Source organism: Osmia lignaria, chromosome 2, assembly GCF_051020975.1.
Source record: "Osmia lignaria lignaria isolate PbOS001 chromosome 2, iyOsmLign1, whole genome shotgun sequence".
NCBI lineage: Eukaryota > Metazoa > Arthropoda > Insecta > Hymenoptera > Megachilidae > Osmia > Osmia lignaria.
In genome coordinates, this window is record NC_135033.1 from 7,588,204 (window position 1) to 7,610,377 (window position 22,174).

Here is a 22,174-nt window from a genome sequence, read left to right on the forward strand (position 1 = left end):
CGGACACCTTGTATATTGATTGCTATGTTTAGTAGAGCGCGAATAAAGGTGTCTTTGTAATATTTTAAATAGCTAAGGGTTTTCTTACTATAGTTGATATCTATTTATCAGTAACTAACATAAAAATTCAAAGATGTCTGTATCCGTTTAAAATAATTTTATTCTTTGAAAAATATACATTTTCTTTTATACAATAATTGTAGTGTAATAGTTTTTACAAAAGTAACAAATTATTAGTTCGTGTGCTAATTACAAAATTTATATTTTTCAATGCGCAATAAAATATTTCTTGTAAAATAAAAGTAAACATGATATAGCGTCTTCGTCACCTTACCCCATAGGGCGGGTAAGATGACTAACGAAATGGAGTAGCATGACTAGCCTGAACGTATGTCACAATTAAAGTCTTCTACCTCGTAATCACTGCAGACGTCGTGACAGTACTGTTGACATTTAGAACATTGTATTTGATGTTTTGTTCCTGGTACTTGACGAACATCACAAAAATTCTATTCCAGAAAATGAGATCATCTCTTTAGATTTCTTTATATAGTTCCTCCAAATAATTTTTCGTATAAGTGCCACTAATAATGCTCCCTCGTTTGAAAATTTGAATACTTCACAATTTCAGATTTCCAAAATTCGAAGATTTCAAGTTTCCAAATTTTCAAAATTCCAGGATCTTAATATCCTTAAATACGAAAATTTCAAATTCACAAAATTTCAGAATTTCTAATGGACCTAGTACATCCCTCCAAAAAACCTAGTTACGCCAATGCTGAAGAGGCCATTTCACCCCTAATTAATCTTGTCAATTTTGTACATCTCTGAATGCAATTTTTTGAAAAAAAAAGCTCGAGATTTGCCTCTGCTTACAACCGTCTATCGAAAATCCAATTGGTTGGGTGCGTCGGTCTGAGATCGATTCAACGACCCATTAAAATCTCTCGTGAAACGATGTCGTTGATTTTAGTGAATCCGAACAAATTCGTGCGACGATACTCGATCGCTTGTTCCATTCTCACGCTCTCAATCTCTTTTTCCTATTTCCTCCGTCGTCGTGCGTATTCCCGTTCCGGATTTCATTTGAAGTTCCCATTAGCCAGAAAACGACGTCGCTCGAGCTTGCTGCACACGAGTCGGTGTACCGGAAACAGGTAAAAGCCACTCAACGCCACGAACTTTCCAATATTTCCTCGATAACTTCCACGGCGGCGGATAATTCGTTCTCGGCTCGTTGATCCGCGAAAAGCGTTCAGCTGGTTTGCTCGGCTCTGTCCTTCCCTGTTCTGCATCAACGCGAGACGCAAACGGGAGGAGTCGACGACACCTGAACCAGCTTGAATCGGTGATTCGTCGTTGAGGGAAATGCGCTCGTGCGTGGGATTGTGCGTTTTCAGTCGCACACTTTGCACCTCGTTCCACGGTCGACGACACCTATTTCGTATGCATCTGTAGAACCTCTCTCTGCTTAACTCGAACGTTCGACGTCGTGTCAAGAACTTCGCGCCAAATCGGATTGTACCGGGTTGATATCGTGTTCGTATCGGTTTCTTTTATTTAACCCTTCCATCGCTAAGACGACTACAGTCGCTTGTCACGAAACGGCTACTTGATACTACAGACAATCTATTCGTATGAAACTTTTTCGTTAAAATAGTGGAACTTTAGTTTTGTAGGTTTATGTCACGATCGACTTCATTACACCCTTAGAGGGTTAATAAAACTTTTAGGAAGTATAATAGGTTTACTTTGGGGTACACAAAATTATTAACCCTACCTTATATATTTCGATAGTATTCGATAAGAAAAACTCAGAAATACAAGTTTTAACTTAGGAAATCATCTGTTTAAAAGTTATATGTATGTAGATCTCGGCGTTTTTACAGTATTTTAGGTTAGTTTGACGCCATATTGGATTCTACCCACAATTCGTCCAATAAGCGAAGTTGATACCGTTAGAGAGATCTAATTGGTCCCCGTAGACCAATCGGATTGTAGATAACAATTAATATGGCGTCGAGCGAACCTCAAAAGTGTGCTAAAAACGTTTTTGTTAAATAGTATTGAAATACATAATAAAACGTCAATTTTTTTGTGTGCCCTAAATAATTCATGAACATGCAAGAATTTATTAAAATCTGAGTCCGACGGTTGATGAGAAATGAAACTTGCCTTGTGAGATGTTTCTACCAATTACATTGGTTGTTTTTCGAACAGTCCTCATGCTAACGACTGTTTCGTCGCCATTTCGCGATAACGTAGATTGGCAAAAAAATATCAAAGGTGGAAGGAGATTCGTAGAATAACATAGCACAGAAGATATATGTATTTGGGACTCAATAAAATATTATAACGAGGTCCTTGTTAAGCGAATGCAGCATGGGGCGTCGAGTCACAGGACTGGACCCTAGTTTGTTTAGACACCGAGTAATCGACAGTCGCTTCTCTTCGTCTTGTTTTCCTACGGGTTGCCCCGTCCTCTTGCTTCCTTTCTTTTTTCTTCGTTGCCTTCTCATTTTAGTCCGATGGCCATGTTGCGCTGTACGCCGAATGGACCCTCCTTAGATAGAGCCCTCGATACCGATTTCGGTGGCCCTTCTTGCCTCGCTCTTCATATACGTAGACCTCGATTTTTTTTCGAGCAGCACTCATGTTTCCTGGAACAAGGTGGTTTCCTATTTCGATATTTACTAGGATTTTTGTGTTCCTCCCTTGTGTTCTTTCATGATTAAGGAAGGAAAAAATTGATCCCCAAAGGGCATACCTTTTATTCTTTTATTTCATGCAATCATAATAAAGATATTGATTGGTGATTAATTATGGTTGTAGATTCTTATTGTTCTGTTCAACAAATGGTCTAACAAGGACGTTTGTTAGAAATTGAACATAGAATGTAAGGAAGGTATTAAGAAGGGGTATTTTAAATTACAACATACCTATTTTAATTTGTTAATAATGTTTCTTGCATTTAAAAGGAATTTAATAAGTATCCAAAAATTTGTGTATATCAATTCAGGTAGTTGTAAAATATACAGTGATTTAGAATACTTGTAAATTTTTGTGAAATGAAATGAAAATGTAGAAATCTTTATCGTAGTTTTGCGATCATTTGTTTCTTCTTTTTAATACGATTTTTTCTTCACCAAAACGAGTTTTCAAGATCCAACATGCTCCGAAAATTTTCGAGTTATCTTAAAGTATTATACTCCTACGAGTTTGCTACCACTTCGGTATCGTGTAGCATCCACTTTGGATAAGATAACTTTGAATTCCACCGGTGCCAAGTTACATTCCTATTTCTCTGATTTCTTCCGCTGAAGACGAGTAAATTACATTCCTCGATCGTTCATGATATCAACTATTACATTTAATTTGCTGACGTTGCTTTTGTGTCCAAACGATTCAAGATACATTATCTTAATTGATAAAATTTTTATTCTTGATATTATTAATAATTTATCATAGTTTAGTCATTGAAAAGTTATCGTTAACGTAGAAGTAACTTTTCCGTTTATTAAACGCTGTTTAATAACACTTCTGTCAATGATAAGTATTGTAACAACCCAGATAAAACATATCTTGACTTCTTCATAATTAATGTATTGCCATCATAATTAATTACAATATTGCAACAGCTGCGCAACCAGTTAGCAATGATTTCTCTTCGTAATTTCTCCTTGCTGAACTGTTGAACATTATTCAAATAAATTTGCATACAGACGATCATTTAGGTACTCTTTATTTATTATTGTATTATTGTATTATTTGCAGTATTAGCAATTACAATATTTTTGTTGCAATGATATTTCTAAGAATCTATTTTCTAAAAAGTTAATTTCGTGCCTTTAGCATTAATCCTTCTTAATTACTACTTTAAAATGTAATAGCAACAAAGCTTACTTCATGAATTGGAGTTACCGTAACTTTATAAAAATAAATCTTCAATGAAAAAAAGAAAAGGCACTGAATTAATTCGTATAGCTAATATTTACATTTTATCTACATAGTACTGCAATTATCTCAATTATTCAAACAAAGTTCTATTTAAATACATCATTTACTAGATTAATAGTTTTATTAATATTCGGATAAAAAGTATTTGTTTTATTTAAATGAAAAATTTCCTACCTGTGTTGCAATATTAATTCCTTTTTTTTATTATGTAAATACACGGTAAAGAATTTTTAAGATGTTAACTCATCTGAAATAACAGGATCGAAATTTCAATAACTTTCTCGTCGAATTAACATAAGGCGAAAAAACTTGTAAAATTAATACTCCGTTCAATCAAGAAAACGTCAAACTGCAATGATCCGCACGAGCATCATCCATCAGAAGTCCGTGTCAAAACACGAAAGTAGTGTGCACTCGACAATCTTGTGCCGGAGGCGGTGTTTTGCTTGTGTGAGTCCGGTTCGGGCCCGACCTTAGCTAGTTAGGGCCTGACAGGCCCATCTTGATGTTACTTGAAGAGTGGGGCGGCCACAAAGGTCCCGCCTGGGCTCCGTGAAAACGTTTATGCACGCACAGTGGCGTAGATATCAGTGGCTCCTACAAATTTCTTATTTTCTACTACAAAATATTACATCTTTGTTTTGAAATTGGTGCAAATTTAATTTTTACAAAATGATGGATTCCAAATGAAGTTAAATTAATTTTTAACCTCAGGACAGTGGAAGGCACAGTAATCACATTCAAGATTGACGGTGGATCAATCATGACTCAATAATTATTAATGCAAGCTGACAGAACAAAAGTTTAATTGTAAACTGGGTCAAAATGATTCTGCATCCACTCTACTAAGATTATGAATTTTCAATTATACAATATTGCAAACGAAACAAGGATGACAAATCAATATTTAAATTTTAAAAAAAATGTAAAAGCAACCATCATATTTTTGACTCAACGAAATATACGAGTAACTTGAGTAAATAAATGCTGAAGAAAGTAAAATAGAAGAATAACGAAGAAAGATTCGTTAATTGTTAGATGGTATTCGTCGATGGTAAAGTGACAAAGAAATATGCGCTACGAGGGAAAGGTTGGGAAGAAACGATCGAGTATGGTTTCAAAATGGAGCCAAGCAACGGATGCTGCACCGTTGTCTACATCAATCTTCGACTCCTCGTTAAGATCCGCGCCTTTAGTTTTCGCTTGTGTGCGCCAGCTCGTTTCGTTCAACCTACGTGTCAGGGACACTCTGCGGGATGTGTTGGTCAGACATTTACATGAAGAGTCGTCGGGGAGGATACAGAACCCCCGTGGATTTTCTTCCAAGAGCGAAGAGACGCACCTTGACTCGTGCATTTTTTTCGTTTACTTTGATTTCAACGAAATAAGAAAGTCATCCGATGAAACACTTGCCAGTTTCGATATCGACATGTGTTACGTCTAGTTTACGTTTGATCGAGAAATTGTTTATCGAGATTAAACCATTAAGCATGGAATAAAGGTATAACCATTAGAAAAGAATCCAATAAAGCTGTAACGAGATTGCCTTTTACTTGGGCCTAGGATTCCTCTGGGGACTTCAAAAATGGCGCTGGATACGAGGGTGGAAACGTCATACCCTATTTCCCGAAAGTACTTGGGAGATTTTTCTACCTAGAATTATCATGAAAAAGGAAAGTTATATCCCAGGAGGGTCGAAATTGTGAATAATGCTTCTGTACAAAGTGGAATAGTAAGAATTCTTATATTTGTGAATTGAAATTATTATTTTTATTTGTCATTTTCATCCTCCAATTTAAGAGTGAGAAGAGTCGCAATAATTTCTTCCACAATGAAAGATTTAATTAAATAACGTTTCCTCCTATGCTTTTCATTTATACCCTTTTTCGCCTTTTATTTGTTAACGAGAATGTTCATCAATTCCTCGGCGTTATCTTCGCAAAGAGTTTTCTGTTTTGACTTGAACGAAACAAGTCGTGAGTGACAGGATCTTAACGAGCATCTGCTTCTTAAAGATGAGTCCGCCGTTCCCTGCAGGATCTCCTGTGAAAAACATCATGCGCACTTGGAGCACTTAAGAGTTCTGGTACCTTTCTTGATTTAATATAAGATCATGATTCAGACTCTCCTACAGAATACAACTTTTTCCTTTTTTTTTACTCTCTCTCTCTCCCTTCCCTCCTCTACCAGAACACCATACACTTTGAAACTAACTACATACGTGCCCCCGATGAGAGAAAACATTTTTCTGACGTATAGACTTCGATGCATCGGCCCTTATTCAAGGTGACTCGGCAAGAAGTTTAACTCTTTCCAAGGGCCACAAACAGTTCCTGACAAATGGGTCCTTAAGTGGTGGCCGTTCTCAACCTTTTACGCTGCTACCTAGAACGAACTACCGTGAAGAAGAGAACTCGAAAATACTGACGTTTTCTAACACACGATCCAACGTTTCGTTACTGTGTTCTATAAACTGATCACAGAATTTGTGATTTTCTTCTCGCATACAAAAGAAAAATTTGTTTTATTTTCCTAGAAAATTATTAATGACCCTTCGAATATGCAGCGTAAATAATATTGTGTTTCGCTATTTAAAAATGATCCAAATTGAAAAGACGTTAAATACAAATAGGGGCTGAAAACACGAGATATTCATTGTGTTTCTTTTTATCTCGTATGTCATTCTTCCGACGGCAGACGGAATTCCGAATCCGTCTAAGGAATTATTAAAGCATCTACGCTGTTTAAAAATTCGAAGTCTTCGAATCTGTAGATGCCATCTCCGTCGTGGTCTTCAGGAGCCCCGCAGCAGGGGATGCTCTGCCTTTTTATGTTCAATGTCCTTTTATCCGTCTATCTTCTTCGACGGTGATCGCCCTTGTACTCTCATCCCCTGGCAGCCTCTAGTGATAAATCGCACGTGACAAACCCTTCGAACTGCCAGTGGGAGCTTCTGAAGGAAGATTGATCTTTCCGGGGACACTGAAGGGTGAGCTAGGCTGTCGTTGAACACGTGTATTCGTAGGTCAGTTCTTTTCCTGGAAGATGTATTCATACGTCAGTCATGAATTAAAGAGAACGGAAAAAAAGAGTAAACCTTCTGTTATCTCGTATCAATTTTACAATTCTTATTCTGAGATCCTACGTTAATTAGTTCATTCCATTTCATAGCTTTTTTTAAAGAGAATTTAAGAATCATTGAGATTTTATATACAGTAGTTTGTTATTAAAATGAATAATTCAATATTAAGTACTCAGATTTATTTTTGCTAGAAAGTAAGCCGTTCATTATTCGAAAATAGAAGAATTGGCAACGTGGCGAAGCTGACGGGTAAAAGGATTAAACCTAAAAGTGAGAGAAATCGTTCTGCGAGGGATATAAAGGGATCGGGAGAAAGTCGGTTCCTTGAAGTCGACTTCCTGGCGAATCCTTCTTAACGAGCACCGTTGATAGAATGACACGAATCACGGGTAAAGGATGCACGATTCAACGTCATGATAAATTCAGCCGTCCCGTAATCCTCTTCACGTCCAACTCCTGATTGCTAGTACGGTGCCATATGTCTTCCCTGCAGTGGCGACAACGTCTCAATCAGTTCACCCATCTGTCACTTTTCGTCCAGTGGACTTTTACAGTCTGCCATGCGAATTCTATTTCTGCAAATGAAAATGCTTCAAGTTGTATTTGAATAATATTATTATTTAATCTTCATTGCTCAGATGGATCTAATAGGCTCATGCACTTGGTTTTTAAAAAATATTTTAAATCGTGTTTGGAAAATCAGAGTTTACTTTAAATTCAGTTTTCAAATAGTTTGAAATATTTTTAAAAATTTAGATATCTTGGAAACAATATTTATCAAAGTTAGGGTTAATTTTAAGGGTTCAGTGTTTTTTCCTGGTTATTGGAATTTCATAAATTTTAGACGTGTTTTCCATCAAATTTTCAGGATATGATCTTCATATCATGCAAATGTGCTTTCCTAGTCTTGAAATTATAAATACATTTTCTTTGAATAATTTCTTCCTAGCTGACCCCCACAATCTATCGTAACATCATTTTTCCTTTTCTAATTCGATATTTTTGATCATTATTTTCCCTAAAATAATAATTCCCTAAAATAATAAAATAATAATAACTGTGCATCCATGTCTTCTTAAATTTTTGGGTCGAAAAAGGCTGGAAGACCATATTAAGATTAAAATACAGAGGATATAACGAGTTCTTTTGCAACAGACTGTACTATCGTCCCCGCACCGATATAACGACCTAACTAAAGCTCGCAATCGTATTTCCAGGGTGTACGCCAGCAACAATATTATTTTAGCTCCTGATGCCAGAATCACGTCCCAACTCGATGCAGGTTTGCTTTGCTTCCCGTTTCGCTGCCGTTCTACCCTCGATAAATAAACAGGACCGGGGTTGCCTACAATGCCGAGAGTCCATCTACTGTTCCTGCTCTTCGTCAGAGGACAATGAACCAGATTTAACTCTCGCCAAACTATTTTCTTTTCTGAATCGAAAATAAAATCTGCTTTCTGTCTGTTTTTAGATATGATCAGATTTTACATGATTTTACTTATAAATTATAGTAATTAATTTAGAATAATATAGCAGTACTGTAATAGAAATTATTCTGCAACGATTCTGATACAAAATTTTTTATTGATAACCAGCACACATCGTTTGGGTTCCAATTAAGATGAAAAGATCATCTGCGATTAAAATAAATTGGAAATCATTGGCCTGCTGGATTACGAAAGAAAAAATTAAAATTTGTTGAACAGTGCAGCGTCTATAAAGTTCCTCGACGAAACAAATAACAACTTTCAGGAAAGTTGCCAAAGGGTTTGTCTGAGATCCAACTTTAAATGAAGCAATTCTTTACGATCGAGGGTAAAGAATGTCGAGGATTTAACCGTAACGTAATACGCCTGACGGAAAAGTTTCCCCTTAATCCTTCCGCTAGGCCAAGGCTATAAAGAGACGGGGCAAGTTTCGGAAAGGCACGAAAATCTATCCTTGAGTCGACGACATAAGCTGAAGGCGTACACTTGGTCTTTTCTTTTTCTTCTTTTTTCTTTTTCGAGGTTTTCCTTTTTCTCCCTCCTCGGTTACGAACCTCTCGAGTGAATTATAACCTGTGTCGCGTGAAGTTACGCCTTCCTGGATGTGACCTATGGCCTGCGAAGAGAAACAGAGACCGAATCGGTCTTGCAATAACGGAAGAGGATAAACTGAGAACGAAGGAAAGGGAATACAAACGACATTCAGGACTTGGCCAGGACTTATGGGTTATTCAGAAGAGGAGACGACCCCCCTTGGCAGACGAAGAACCCACGTACTCGTTCGATATATGCTAAGCAGTCAGCCTTCTGAATCATATAGAGGGTGGGTCTATCTTATCATAACTGGTTACTTGGAAGAATATTTACACTGGATTTAATAGGGTCTAATAAGTGTGAAAATTGTCTTTGCTTTAGAGAACCTCTGAAGGAATTTCACTACTACTAATTAGAGTCGAAAGTTTAGAATTGAACTCTTCACCAGTTAGAAAATATATTATTTCTCTTGTCTAAGATATTTCGAAAGAGTTATTTCATTTCAATTGTTCTTCAAGATTAGTACCGAAGAAAGTGACCTTGGTTTATTAAAGCTATTATTTAAAAAAATAGGGTTTTTTTATAGGGTTAATTCTTATATAGGTATTTGTTAAAAGTTAATATTGTTATCGTAGTATGATTATGATGCTCGTTTGCAATTGAGTAATAGAATAGCTAGGTGTGTTCAAGACTAATAGTTGTCATGGCATAAATAAGTTGGCGTTACTATTTCATGTGGCAATTGTTCTCTAACTATTCTGTCTCTATTATCATTGTCTGCGTCCTAACTTACACTCAAAGCATTAAGCAGATATACATAGTTAACCTTTGGAGGAATGAATTTATCGAGGCTGAAATACTAGGACCTGAACTAAGTAAGTTTACCTCAACATGGTTTTCTGATAACCAGCCAGTGGAAAGTTTATATAATCATCTAATTGTGTTAGGGTTTATTTGTCTTGAAAGCAATTCTCGATTGCTGCAACTACCAGCCATTAATTTTTTTTATTCATAAAATTAATCAACAGTTCGGGTGTTCATTTTCAATAAATTTTAATCATCAAATTAGTGTACAGAGTAAATGTTATTTTACAATGCTACAGAACTTTTCACTTCGATTTTTCGTGATCTATCCAGCGGTGTAGAGGTCTTCAGGGTATGACTATATTTCTTTGAAAAGTATATGTGCATAGTATATTTCCTTTGTAGCAAAAGATTTAAGAAATAAAAGCAACTTAAACGAGTCATGGAAGATTCCTCCATTCTTCCTCTATTCTTGCCCTTAACCGAAGGAAGTCTACGTTGCGCGTGGGTGTACGTGCACCGGGTAGGTACGCCCACGTTGTTTGCCAGTACTGGCGAAAGTGAAAAATATCCTATCCAAAGGGAGCACGTGTTTTGTACACGTCCATACACATGCGCATATAAATTCGAGCTCGTTTGTACATACAGAGGCATACACGTGGATACGTTATTAGATCTCCTGAGATTTCGTGTCGAGGTATTGGCGAGTACCAGCTGCTTGATCTGGTCGTTAACCTCCGCTTGCGGATCATTTTTGGATCAGCTCGAGGAGTTTCAGTTTCCATTGAAACTTTAGTCAGAGATTTGTAATCAGTTACTTTGTAAATAATTTACAAAGTAAAATATGTTAAAATTTCAACTATGTTCCAAATAGCTTTGCAATCTGATTTGCCCCGTTTAATTAATTTTTTTTAATTATCAAGTATTGAAATATTTCAATTATAAAAGCAAATGAAATTAAAATACGACCTTAGAATAATTGTTATCGAACATTTGAAAATGGAAAAAATAATTTGAAGCTTTAAATGTACGGAGCGAGCTCGATTGTAGAAAATCGTGGGTGGAATCGGTGGAGAATTGGAGGCAGCGCATTGTAAGCAGGCGTCACGACGTGTAAATCTAATATTTCCTGTTTCTTTGACCTGTACCTCACCCCTTCTGCCTTTCCCTCTTTCTATGCTCCTTCCTCCTACTTCCACCATTCGCTGTTATCTCTTTTTAAAAGCTTCGCCAGTGGAGGATCTCGTTATAAATGTACCATGGGTTTTGCGTTCAAAAGGTGTTGGGTTTCTGACCCAAAGCCTTGGGGCCCCATGAGACACGGGGTGGGGGGACAGAGAGAACTAGGGCCCCCGCAGTTAGCCCGCAATTCACCGGGTCTTTTTCTCTTTTTCCCTTTTTTCTTTTCTCTTCAGTTCCCTTTTATACCGCGACTCTTGGGGTTTCGCTTGTCAACTCGCCTCTATACTGTATTTTGACAGCAGGGGACACGGTTCCCTGCGAAATTTTGCCGGCTGTTTCGCGCCTCGCGAAACGAAGATGCTTGCTCGCTTTCCTTCTCTATCTCGCTCCTTTATGTCTAACACTTTATTTTTTCCATCCTTTGTTCGTTAGTACGGTCGAACACCTTACGGCTTTAGAATTCATAGCGACCGTTAACAAAAAGAACAATTGCTTTCTTTTTTAATTTTTATCAGAATCAGTTACGTTCCTATTTTATATCCTTCTACGATGAATTGAATTAAAATTCATTTCTCTTAAAATATTTTATTGCTTTTCTCGTAGAATCTCTCTTGAGTATCTCAAACTAAATTATACTGCTATACTACTTGGAAATTTTACTTGAATTTTTGGAATACTATTTGAATTGCTTTATGAACGTTCTATTTTTAGTAACATCTTATGCTTTCGAATCTTCAACTTCAGGAAAAAATAATGAAACCTTAGTTTCTGCGTTTCGTTCTTTGTAGAGTAGGTAGCAGCTTCAAAGTAGAGAGGGTAAGCATATCAAAGAGTGAAAAAGAGTCGTACAAAAGGTACGTCAGAAGGTCTGCTGGAGGTCTTTTACACCTTTGTTTCACCTTCTAGAATGTTGTTGATCGATATCTGAGTGCGAGCAGGTTTACCGAGTCGACTGGCCGTCTGAGAATTTCTTTACTTCCTTATCTTTGATCCCGGGCATTTTCCTCGGCATCAGCATGCTGTGGTAACTGTTTGAGAGCGTTCTAGTAAGCACGTCGTAGCTGGTCGTAGTTGAAGATCGTACATGTTCCAAGAGTAAAGGTACCGAAGTGTCGCGGAACCCCTCGTGACAATTGTGTCTGGCACTCGTTCTTGAGGGTCGACGCTTTCGTTGAAAGGGCTCTCCTTTCTTTCTTTCTTTCTTTCTTTCCCTTACCGCATCTCCTTCATCTTGTTCTTTTCTCTTTACTGCTCCTGCTTGTACTTTGCCCCGTTACACGCATACCAGACATCAAAGAACCTTTGGTATCCGCCACCTCTCTTTGCTAACCTAGGCGCAAATGCGTGACAGGTCTAAATGCAACCTACACGAGATAAGGCTCTCGAAAACAACTGAATTGATAACAAGATCATGGCTCGGTTGTCGCATAGTATGCAGTAGTCGTTAGGATGATTATAGTAGGCTATCTTTCTGACTGGGTGATTCTGGGATTATCAACCCTTTGCTTTGACCTTCTGCCCTCTTCTGATATACTAATTTTCGGGAAAAAATGTGCCTTGAAAACAGAAATATTAAGTTTTAAGAAAGATTAAATATAAAAAATAATAAGTACATAGGGGAAATTTTAATTAGCTTAATTCTATCGTGATTGTAACACTGATTTTTTATTAAAAGAAAAGAGTGACTTAAGAATCATTTTAGTGGATATTTAAAGAATAATACATTAGAATTATTGCCTGAAAAATCTATTTTTAACGTATCTTCATCCCCAGATTGAAAATGTTCTTTTATGCAAATGTGAGGTAGCGAGGGTGCATATTGTAAAATAGGGAAAAGCGATGCTAAAATGATTGGGGAACACTGATGTAGAAGATAATAAATTTTCTACCTGAATTTTATCGTCAGTAAATCTTTGTCAAACGCGAAGATCGTGAGAAAGCTGTTCGATATTTTCGATCCTCCCAGCAGAATCCTCTTTCAATGACTCAATGACTCTGGACAAAGTCAGTATCATCAATATTCGAAACATATATATATAAAAGTGTCCTGCTCGCCGAAGGGTCGAGGATTTGATTTTTACCGGCGATAACTCAGCGTGGTTTCGTGGATCCAAAGATAATTATTTTCCGAGAGGATCCAACAGGGTACTCGGCGTGTTTTTTACGACGGACACCGGAGCTCGGTCTCCAGGAGGGAAGCCGAAGAGAGGAGCAACGCTTGGGCTGCAGGAATGGCCAGTGGTGAGGTCGTGGGTATACGATATCTGATGCAGAAAACCGGTAAAGGCCGAGGACCGATGGAACCGAGAGGCGAGGGACGATGGTGAACGAAGAAGAGGACCAAAAGTAAAGACACGATTGTGGGGGCTACGGCACATTGTCTTCGGGTGACTTAAAAATCCAACTCGTATCTGATACAACGAACATAGACCCTAAGGAGGGTGTACGCGACGTGTGCTCACGTCCTTTTCTCTTTTGTACCATCTTCGCCCTTCGATTTCCTTTTTTTCTATTTTTTGATCTTCCACCTAACCTTCGGGCTTCCGAATGTGAACTTTGCTACTGATCTCAGGACTACGTTGCTCGTGGTCCTTCGTTCGTTCAGAAAAACTTTCGTTATTAAAACGTGCTTGGGATGATAATAACCGGGTATACGGATAACCATTGACATTCAAGAATTTATTATATTCCCTTTGAAATATTTCAAAATTCTTTTAAATCGTGTTCATTTCGAGTAGAATGCTTTACATTTTTATATACCTTCATTATAAAATAATTATGAATATTTTTATTATTGATATGAGTAATCAGAATGAATACTCAATATTTGAAATATTTTCTAAAGTTGTTCATATGCAAGATTAATCAATTATTTATAAAACTATATAAATGTAGAAATACCCCTGTGGAGGGGGAGGGCCATTTTGAGGGGTCATCTTGATGAATAAAAAAAAAAATTTGACTGTTAAAAAAATTAAATCTTACATTTAGATCTACTCTACATCCTAGTTAATATCATCGAACGATCTCCATAGGAGTTACCACGTGTCAGTCAAATGTCATTAATTATGTTTTAAGTGTACCTTGCCTTGGACGAAAACCGGATCTATCAGCTAGTCAATTATAAAACCTATTTAACAATTACGACAGGACAACCTCGTTTTATTTTTCCTCTGCTAAAAAGGTTTTCAATTTTATGCTCGATTACTAGAAGGCTGTGCAAATAAATACCGGGAGATTTTATAATAACGAAGATAATTAAGACGATGAAAATTACAGAGACACCATGTGTAGCTCGTCTAAATTTTTGCCCTCGTAACTCAATTTTAAGTGGCACGGTAGCTGCCGAGCAATGCATCTTCGAGGCTCGCGGAAGCGTTGCAAAAATACGTGCAAGAAAATAACAAGCTCGCTGAGTTGACCGAGAGGAAAGCACCTTCTTTTTCGAGACACAATGCGCTTCTACCACCATTACTTATCCTTTCTCGTTCGGTAAATTGCTCGAGAAGAAACAGAGTCCCTTCTGTTTCGCTTCGGTTCACACGATCTGTATTCGTATTTGAACAGTCGATTAGTTCCTGGATGTTGCATCATCCGTCTTAAGAAGTAGCTCGAAACGTACTTTACATATTTGAAAAATACACATTTTTAGGCACCGTGTTCTCATCACAAGACTGTAATTTATGTTTCTAGTTCACACTGGGACAGCTCATCTGTTTGCATTTCTATATTGGGTGGCACAGGAAAAATTGGGTTATTAAAAAATATTAAAAATTAATTTTTTAATAGTACAATACTTCATTTTGCTATTTTACACTATCTTAATGATTATAGTGCAGTCAAAATTATTCTACTTTTTACATTTTTTAATAACTTTTCATATATTAAAAAAAAATCATAATAATAATATCTGAAGGAATTTTTTCAGACCTGACACACAACCCTTTCCTAAATCACAAGTAATGACATTATTATTAATATGTTTTTCTTTTGTTACAGGTCTCCAGGCGGAATTATTCTACGTAAGGGAAGGCGTTATAAACGAATACGCAATTAAATTCGTGGTCCCAGTGCCAGCGCAGGTTCACAAGTTACATTTCACTTGGGAGAACCTTGCCGGCAGGCCGGTAAGTTTTACAAAGCCTTCAGACCTTTCAAGTAATTGCTTCTAACGATTCACCCCGTAGAGGTTGAAAAAGAAAATAACGTTTGAAGAGTGGGTCGCGACTTAAGAAAACGCGAAACGGTGGAAATGGAAAGAGGTATCGTCTTGAGTGTTTTTTAAAAACTCTGCCATCTCATCTTCCGCATACTTTATTCCTCATTTACGTTTCTTTGATTCCTCGGCCAAGCTAGATCAAAGTCGAAAAGCAGATAGGAGCCACCGTGAATTCGCTCGTTAACGAAGGAATCCGCGTTACGGAAGCTTATTGCCGGATGAATTCTTCACGGGAACACTTCAGTCTCCGACAGACGCCGGGCGATCATTTGAAATCTTTTCTCGTTCCTTATTTCCTCTTCCCTTCCTTACGGAACGTACTTATCCGGATTATCGAGGCATGTCGGCTCTTCCTGTTTCTCAGAATCGCGTCACAAAGCACCGTTTTCCATGATTACTCGACATTTTAGCGAAATGAATTTACCAAGACGATCGTATCCGTTGAACGATTCTCGAAGATGTCTTTAATATTCCTGTCTCTTCTACGATTCATTAAATACTGGTTTAGATGAATTTTTCTGCTCGGCAGGATATTTGAAGAAAGTAATAAGGAAGCAATATTGCAGGAAATATTTGTAAATCTTTTTATTAAAAATCTTTTATGACATTTAGCAATATTACAGTACAATGGTAACATTATATTAATTCGTTCGCTAATTTCGTTTCATTGACAAAAATTTTAATAAATCGGAAATTGTTGTTTTCTGTATGTAACTTTTCGTTTTACTAACTTTATTTATTGTATTATTTATACGTTTCTTATATTACTAATTTATTAAGTAAAAGTGGGCTGTTAGGATAAAAGCAAACTGAATAGATCAGATACTCGCGATTGATCGGGATTATTTGTATTTTGACAAATGTTAAGTATTAACAGGCTGAACGAGGCACGATAGGAATTTAATGAATCGGTATCCTGAAGAATGCATTTTTTGTCGTTGCGTTCTCGTTCAGGTTGAAAGTACGTACTTTGACAAAGTGCCGGCGAAAAGTGGACAGAATGCGACACGGTGTTGGATTGACTCGTCGACGATGCGCAGAAAAAAAGGGAAACAACAGATCTGAGAGTAGGACAAAGTGGTCCAGCCACTTCTTCCAGTTGTCTCGTCGGAAGGACGAGGCTGAAGAAGGGGACGAAAGTCGGAGACTGATGACCAACGTCGGGACATCCGTCACCTCCGTGACAAAACCGAGTGTTTCGAATGCTACTTAGGCGCAACGGCTGCCTGCCAATCAAACTGACGATTTTTCAGTCGTACAGACAAATTCATTGGATATTTTTAACGCTGGGGCAGGTGTCGTTAAATATATGCCTGAGTTTTAATTGGCAACCAATTTAGGAGAAATATAAGACAATTAATAAGTGATCCTTAACAAATTCAGTTTAGTAAATCATATAGGGTCATAATATTCCCTACTCAAACGCCCCTTAATTAGGGTGTCGAAATTATTAATTATCCCATTATCAATTAAATGATTAAATTGTAATCGATTTAAAAATAAAATGCTAATTGGTAATTAATTAATTTTGAAATGAAGATTCAAATTTGGATTTTAATTATACTTCTCATTAATAAAAATTAATTTTCAACCTTAATTGTAATTTTTCTGAATTAACAATTTCAATTTAGTTTTTAGTGAAAAGTTTATTTTTGAAAATTGAGAATATAAAAGCTTGGAAACAGTTTAAGAAAATAATATAAAATATTGGTTCTCAACGTGAAATAAAAAAAGAACATTACAATATTTCGCTTCGTCAATAATTTACAGCCGACAGCATATCTAAAGTAGCATTTAAAAATTCTAAGAAAGGGATTCTTTTTCACACGATACGTTCATAAAAATTTCACGGTATCTTGTCGTCCGACGAGTTTCTCGCGAAATGTCAGGCACTTTCGAGGCGTTCAGAAAATGAAAGAGAAAAAGGGTCATAAAAAAAAAAGTCTCGGACAGTTTAAAATCGAATGGTTAGCCGGTTTTTACAGAGGTATTCACTGTCGGCACGTAGTTGGCCGCTCGTGGTCGTAACTGATCTCCAGGTGGAATTAAAGGGGGTAGTCTGGTAGCGACAAACCAACAGGTTGACGAGGTGCCTTTTTCGCGACTAGTTGGAAACCGATCATCATCGTTGCCAGTTGATAATCAGCTACGGGTTCTCTGACTTTGAACTAGCTATTCTTTATTTGGTTTCTTCCAGAAATGGCTAGGAATAATTATTATAATAAAGTGGACAGAAAATAATTTTCAAGGTAAAATGATTTGTTTTTTCTTTCGTGCCGTTTTTTATCTTTTCAATATTAACACTAATATTAAAATTAACTCTACTGCTAATATCATCGCTAAAACTAATGTCAATGTTAATACTAATACAGATATTAATTATCAATATTATTAAAAAAGAAATGGTCAACGTTAAGAGTTAATAAGCTCTCAATAGGCAAAGTTATATATTCAAATAAACATTCGTTATCGCGTAGTAAATACACATATTAGATTATTGCATATCAAATCGTCGATTTCAAAATATAAATGATCTTTAATCCGATTTGATTCGTATTCCATATTAAATTGGAACTGCCTTATAAGAAAAATAATTATTAATGAGTGGTATTTATCGATAATTAGCAACGTTATCGACATCCTCCCATCATTTACGTGCGGGAAATGGGTACAGAGTGGTGGGCAGAACATCTCTGGCCTAGCCTTTTTCTCCCTCGTTTCTTGTTTTCTTTTCGCTCTGCCACTTTTGCCGTTTCTTCTTTCTATTTGCTCCTCGTTTTCCTCCTCTGGTTTCTCTTGCCTGCGGTTCTCTAGATTTACTTTGCCCTCCGCTGGGCGCAAATTGTCTTCCGAGAATGGTACGTTTCAGATTATAAGAAGGTTCAACGTTCGCGTGATTACGAACAAGCGGTAGCAGTTCGTTCTTTGCGTCTTCAACTTTGTGCCATTTTATTTTTTGCTCTTCCCTTTTTCACTCTTCATCGGTTAGGAGGCCTTTAAAAAAAAAATCCTTTCTCATCGTTTATACCACTCTTACTCTTTCCTTTGTTCTTCCGTGTAATCAGGTGTTTACGTGAAAATTAGAACGTACGTAAAGTATGCAGTGATTTGTGTTTCTGGTATTTGTTTTTCTTAGAGCCCGGAAATTCGTGCATTTCTCTGTAACAGGTGGCTCGAAGCGGAAATGACGGATTATCCTCAGTTCATTCCATCGAAAACGTTCAACCACGTGAAACTGCAATTTTACTGACAAGGGGAACTACCCAAGTGTTACACTCACTTATTAATGAAACTTTGCCAGCTTGTAGAGCTCGTTGAGCTGAACACGCATATACCCCGTTTTGTGGGCAGACGGCTAATTGTTTAAAAGATATTAATAATGAAAGTTAGTTACTACTTACATTGAGAAGTATGACAGACTCAAACATACAACTCGCAATCTAGAGATCCACGGTTCAAATCCTTGGTTCCCAATACTTTTTTTTTTTTAATGATAATTTGTCTCTTTTTGAATAACTATTACATAAAAATTATCATTATAAAAAAAAAAAAAAAAAACAGGTGCCCAGGATTTGAACTGAGGACCTTTAGATTGCTAGTCATGTGTTTAATCACGGAGCAGATCCGTCAATTACAATCTAAAGGTCCTCGGTTCAAATCCTTGGTTCCCAAAAAATTTTTTTTCCTTTTTATGATCATTTTTATGTAATAGTTATTCAAAAAGTGACATATTATCATTAAAAAAAGAAAAAAAATGTTGAGTATCAAGGATTTGAACCGTGGATCTCTAGATTGCGAGTTGTATGTGTGAGTCTGTCATATTTCTCAATGTAAGTAGTAACTAACTTTAATTATTAATATCTTTTAAACAATTAGTCGTCTGCCCACAAAACGGGGTATAGGCGTGTTCAGCTTGACGAGCTCTACAAGCTGGCAAAGTTTCATTAATAAGTAAGTGTAACACTTGGGTAGTTCTCCTTGTGAGAGAATGGGAAATTGTCGTGTTCGTTTTTTGTCCCCGTATTTCAACTCATTACTACTTGTGTTAAAAATATTCTTAAAAAATTGCATTAATTCATTATTTAACATGAACTGGAAATTATATAAATAATTTTAGAATTTGTTATATACCTAGGTATTTCAACTCTAGAGTGACATTAGTTATACACATTTGAAAATTAACACATTTCAATTATTGCAAATATTAGATTAATCCACAAATTCATTAATAGCTTATTGAATTTGAAAAATTATAAAATTTAATAAATAATGTTTTACTATCTTATAAATAAATTTTATTTATTTTCTTGGGATTTTCTTGGATTTAGAAGCACATAAATAAAATATAAATGAAAATGTAAGTGAATTTATAGCCTCATATGATATTTTTTTATATTGATTCAGTTCAATGCAGTTATTACTTTTTTTTCATAAATAAGTTTGAAAATTTGTGTGCTTTCAGTTACCGTATACAATGTCTGTGGATATCAGTAACCCAACTGCTTTGAGCAGTTCTTTGAACATATCTCAAGCTGGTGAAATACCTGTCGGTGGTCTTCAAACTTGGGCTTTGGCTTTGCATTGCGGCCCTTACGACGCCGAGGTCGACCTAAGCCTTCGGATAAACGTCTCGTTATCGAGACGAAACACGACCAGCTTGGACTTCAAGCGAAAGAAAATCTGCTTAAAGGATAAAAGTAACATAGGAGCGGAAGAAATTCTCGTTGCTGCATCCGGTTCAACTTCTGGCGGACAAGTGTTTTACGCTGCAATCGGATGTGCCTGTGCTTTCATCGCTGCCATTTTCGTCCTCGTTATTGCTTACTACGTTCGAGATAAAAAGACTAGGAGGCATCGTGATCCCCTTCAGTAAGTATCTTCTTTACTTGTTGTTTCAAAGATCAATTACAATTTTTATGAGTTATATCGGAAGTAGCCACTTTATATATTCCTGTCCATCTTAATATTCAGAATTGTAGATCAAATTTAATTCTATGGATACGTATAAAAATATCTTTGACATTTTATTGTAGAAAACTAATTTTTAAGTTATCTGTCTACCGTTTTCCTTTAACTCTCGGACGGCGGACCATAGAGAGAGCCCCAATTTTAATTTACTTTGTGTTTTATATTATTTTCATTTTATAATTTTTTTTTAATTTGGTTTTGTTATTATGTAATATATACAGAACGAGATAATTTTTATTTTTAAAGAGAATCAAGGGGTCTTAGCTCTGCCTGCAGTGTAGAAAGGGGCACAGGAGTTGGACCTGCACAGACATTTTTGTCACCGGAAACACCTCCTCCTACCTCTGCTACATCTACTTCTACTTACAGAAGATTAGACGACCGACCTAGTAGAGAGTTACACGAAAGAATTCAAGAAATCACAGTCCAAAGGTAATTAAATACACATAATTAAATAATTAATTAATCCTTTATTGCCTTTCAATTTCAAGATTACAAGTCTTTCTTCCCCTACTCTTTTATATTTACAATAATTCTTATTTTAATTAATATTAATATTACATTAATTACATTAGTTATTTTTAAGCATATTTTCATTTTTTTCTGATATAAATTACCACATTATATACTGTTTGTATTTTACAATTAGAATTGCCTTCAGAAAAATTTCAGACATTTTAATAATCCGTAAATTCTGAAAACAATATTCGGTAGTTAATCTCCCCATAATTTGTACAGCAGATCTTGGAAGTTTGCACAGTATAATTAGCGGTTTTCTGGATGCACGAGTCACGATGCCTGAAGCGTAATCCTGTTTCATACTTGTTACAGATGCAGGGTACGCCTCCTTAGCATCGAAATGGAGGGCACATTTGGTCGCGTGTATAGAGGCAGTTATCACGAAGAGGGTGCGTCTTCCCCGAGGGATGTCCTAGTGAAAACTGCTGCTGAGCATGCTTCACAATCGCAGGTGAGTAATATTTTTCTTCGTGTACTAATCAGATTACATTCTTTGGACATTACTATTTCCATTGTTCAACACTACCTATCAATTGAATTGGGTACAACTAATTTGCTGTAACGTCACTATGCACCTAATTATGCATACTTATGTCGCACGATTAAAACAATAAAATTTGTAATTATTATATTTGAATTATTATTTTGAACTTCAAGTAAAAATTAAACAACACATACATAAATTATGCAACAATTATTGCAACAAATTATATACAGAATGTTCGGTTAATTAGACACTTCCATACTTTGTAGGAAGAACCCCGGCACACTCTCAGCATTCTTTTTAAGGATTAAAATTTAAACGCTATTATTTTGCATTTCAAGGTTGCTCTTTTGTTACGAGAGGGTCTAGCGTTGTACGGTTTAAGTCACCAAGCCTTACTCCCCGTTTTGGGTGTTTCCATCGAGGACAGGAGCGCGCCTTTCCTCCTGTATCCGCACACCGGTTACAAGAACATGAAGAGGTTCTTGCTGAGGTGTAAGTTGAGCAGCGAAGGGCCACCGAGAGCCCTAACTACGCAAGAAGTCGTGGAAATGGCCCTTCAAGCTGCAAAAGGGGTCCAGTATCTTCACAGAAAGAGACTGGTGCACAGAGATTTAGCCGCCAGGAATTGTGTGTAAGTGAAAAATAAATTATTTAACACTTAAATCTTACAGAAAACATTTTTACAATGAAGCATTTAATTGCCATGAACATTAATAATGATCCTTTTTTTTCTTCAATTTCTACTCTGGTATGAAAGGTACTTTACTTAAGATCGTAACGTTTCATTAGGAAATTAATTGACCGTGAGGCATTAATTAGTAATAAAAATCCTGATTCGAGTCTAATTACCGACCAATGTTACTTTCTTTTCTTTTTTTTCTTACTGAGATCACTTCGATACTTTTAATATATTTTTAAGCGACCTTTTGCGTGTT

At 36.4% G+C, this 22,174-nt stretch overlaps 1 protein-coding gene across 6 annotated transcripts in view; it reads left to right on the plus strand.

Moving 5' to 3' along the window:
* dnt (tyrosine-protein kinase Dnt) overlaps positions 1–22,174 on the plus strand; it is a 30,612-nt gene that overhangs the window by 7,370 nt on the left and 1,068 nt on the right. For all 6 annotated transcript variants that reach the window (XM_076689491.1, XM_034329926.2, XM_034329928.2 and 3 more), the window contains 5 exons: positions 15,046–15,173; positions 19,728–20,134; positions 20,480–20,665; positions 21,065–21,203; positions 21,578–21,870. In XM_076689491.1, the coding sequence (XP_076545606.1) occupies positions 15,046–15,173; positions 19,728–20,134; positions 20,480–20,665; positions 21,065–21,203; positions 21,578–21,870 (1,153 nt within the window). The remainder of the gene's footprint in view (positions 1–15,045; positions 15,174–19,727; positions 20,135–20,479; positions 20,666–21,064; positions 21,204–21,577; positions 21,871–22,174) is intronic.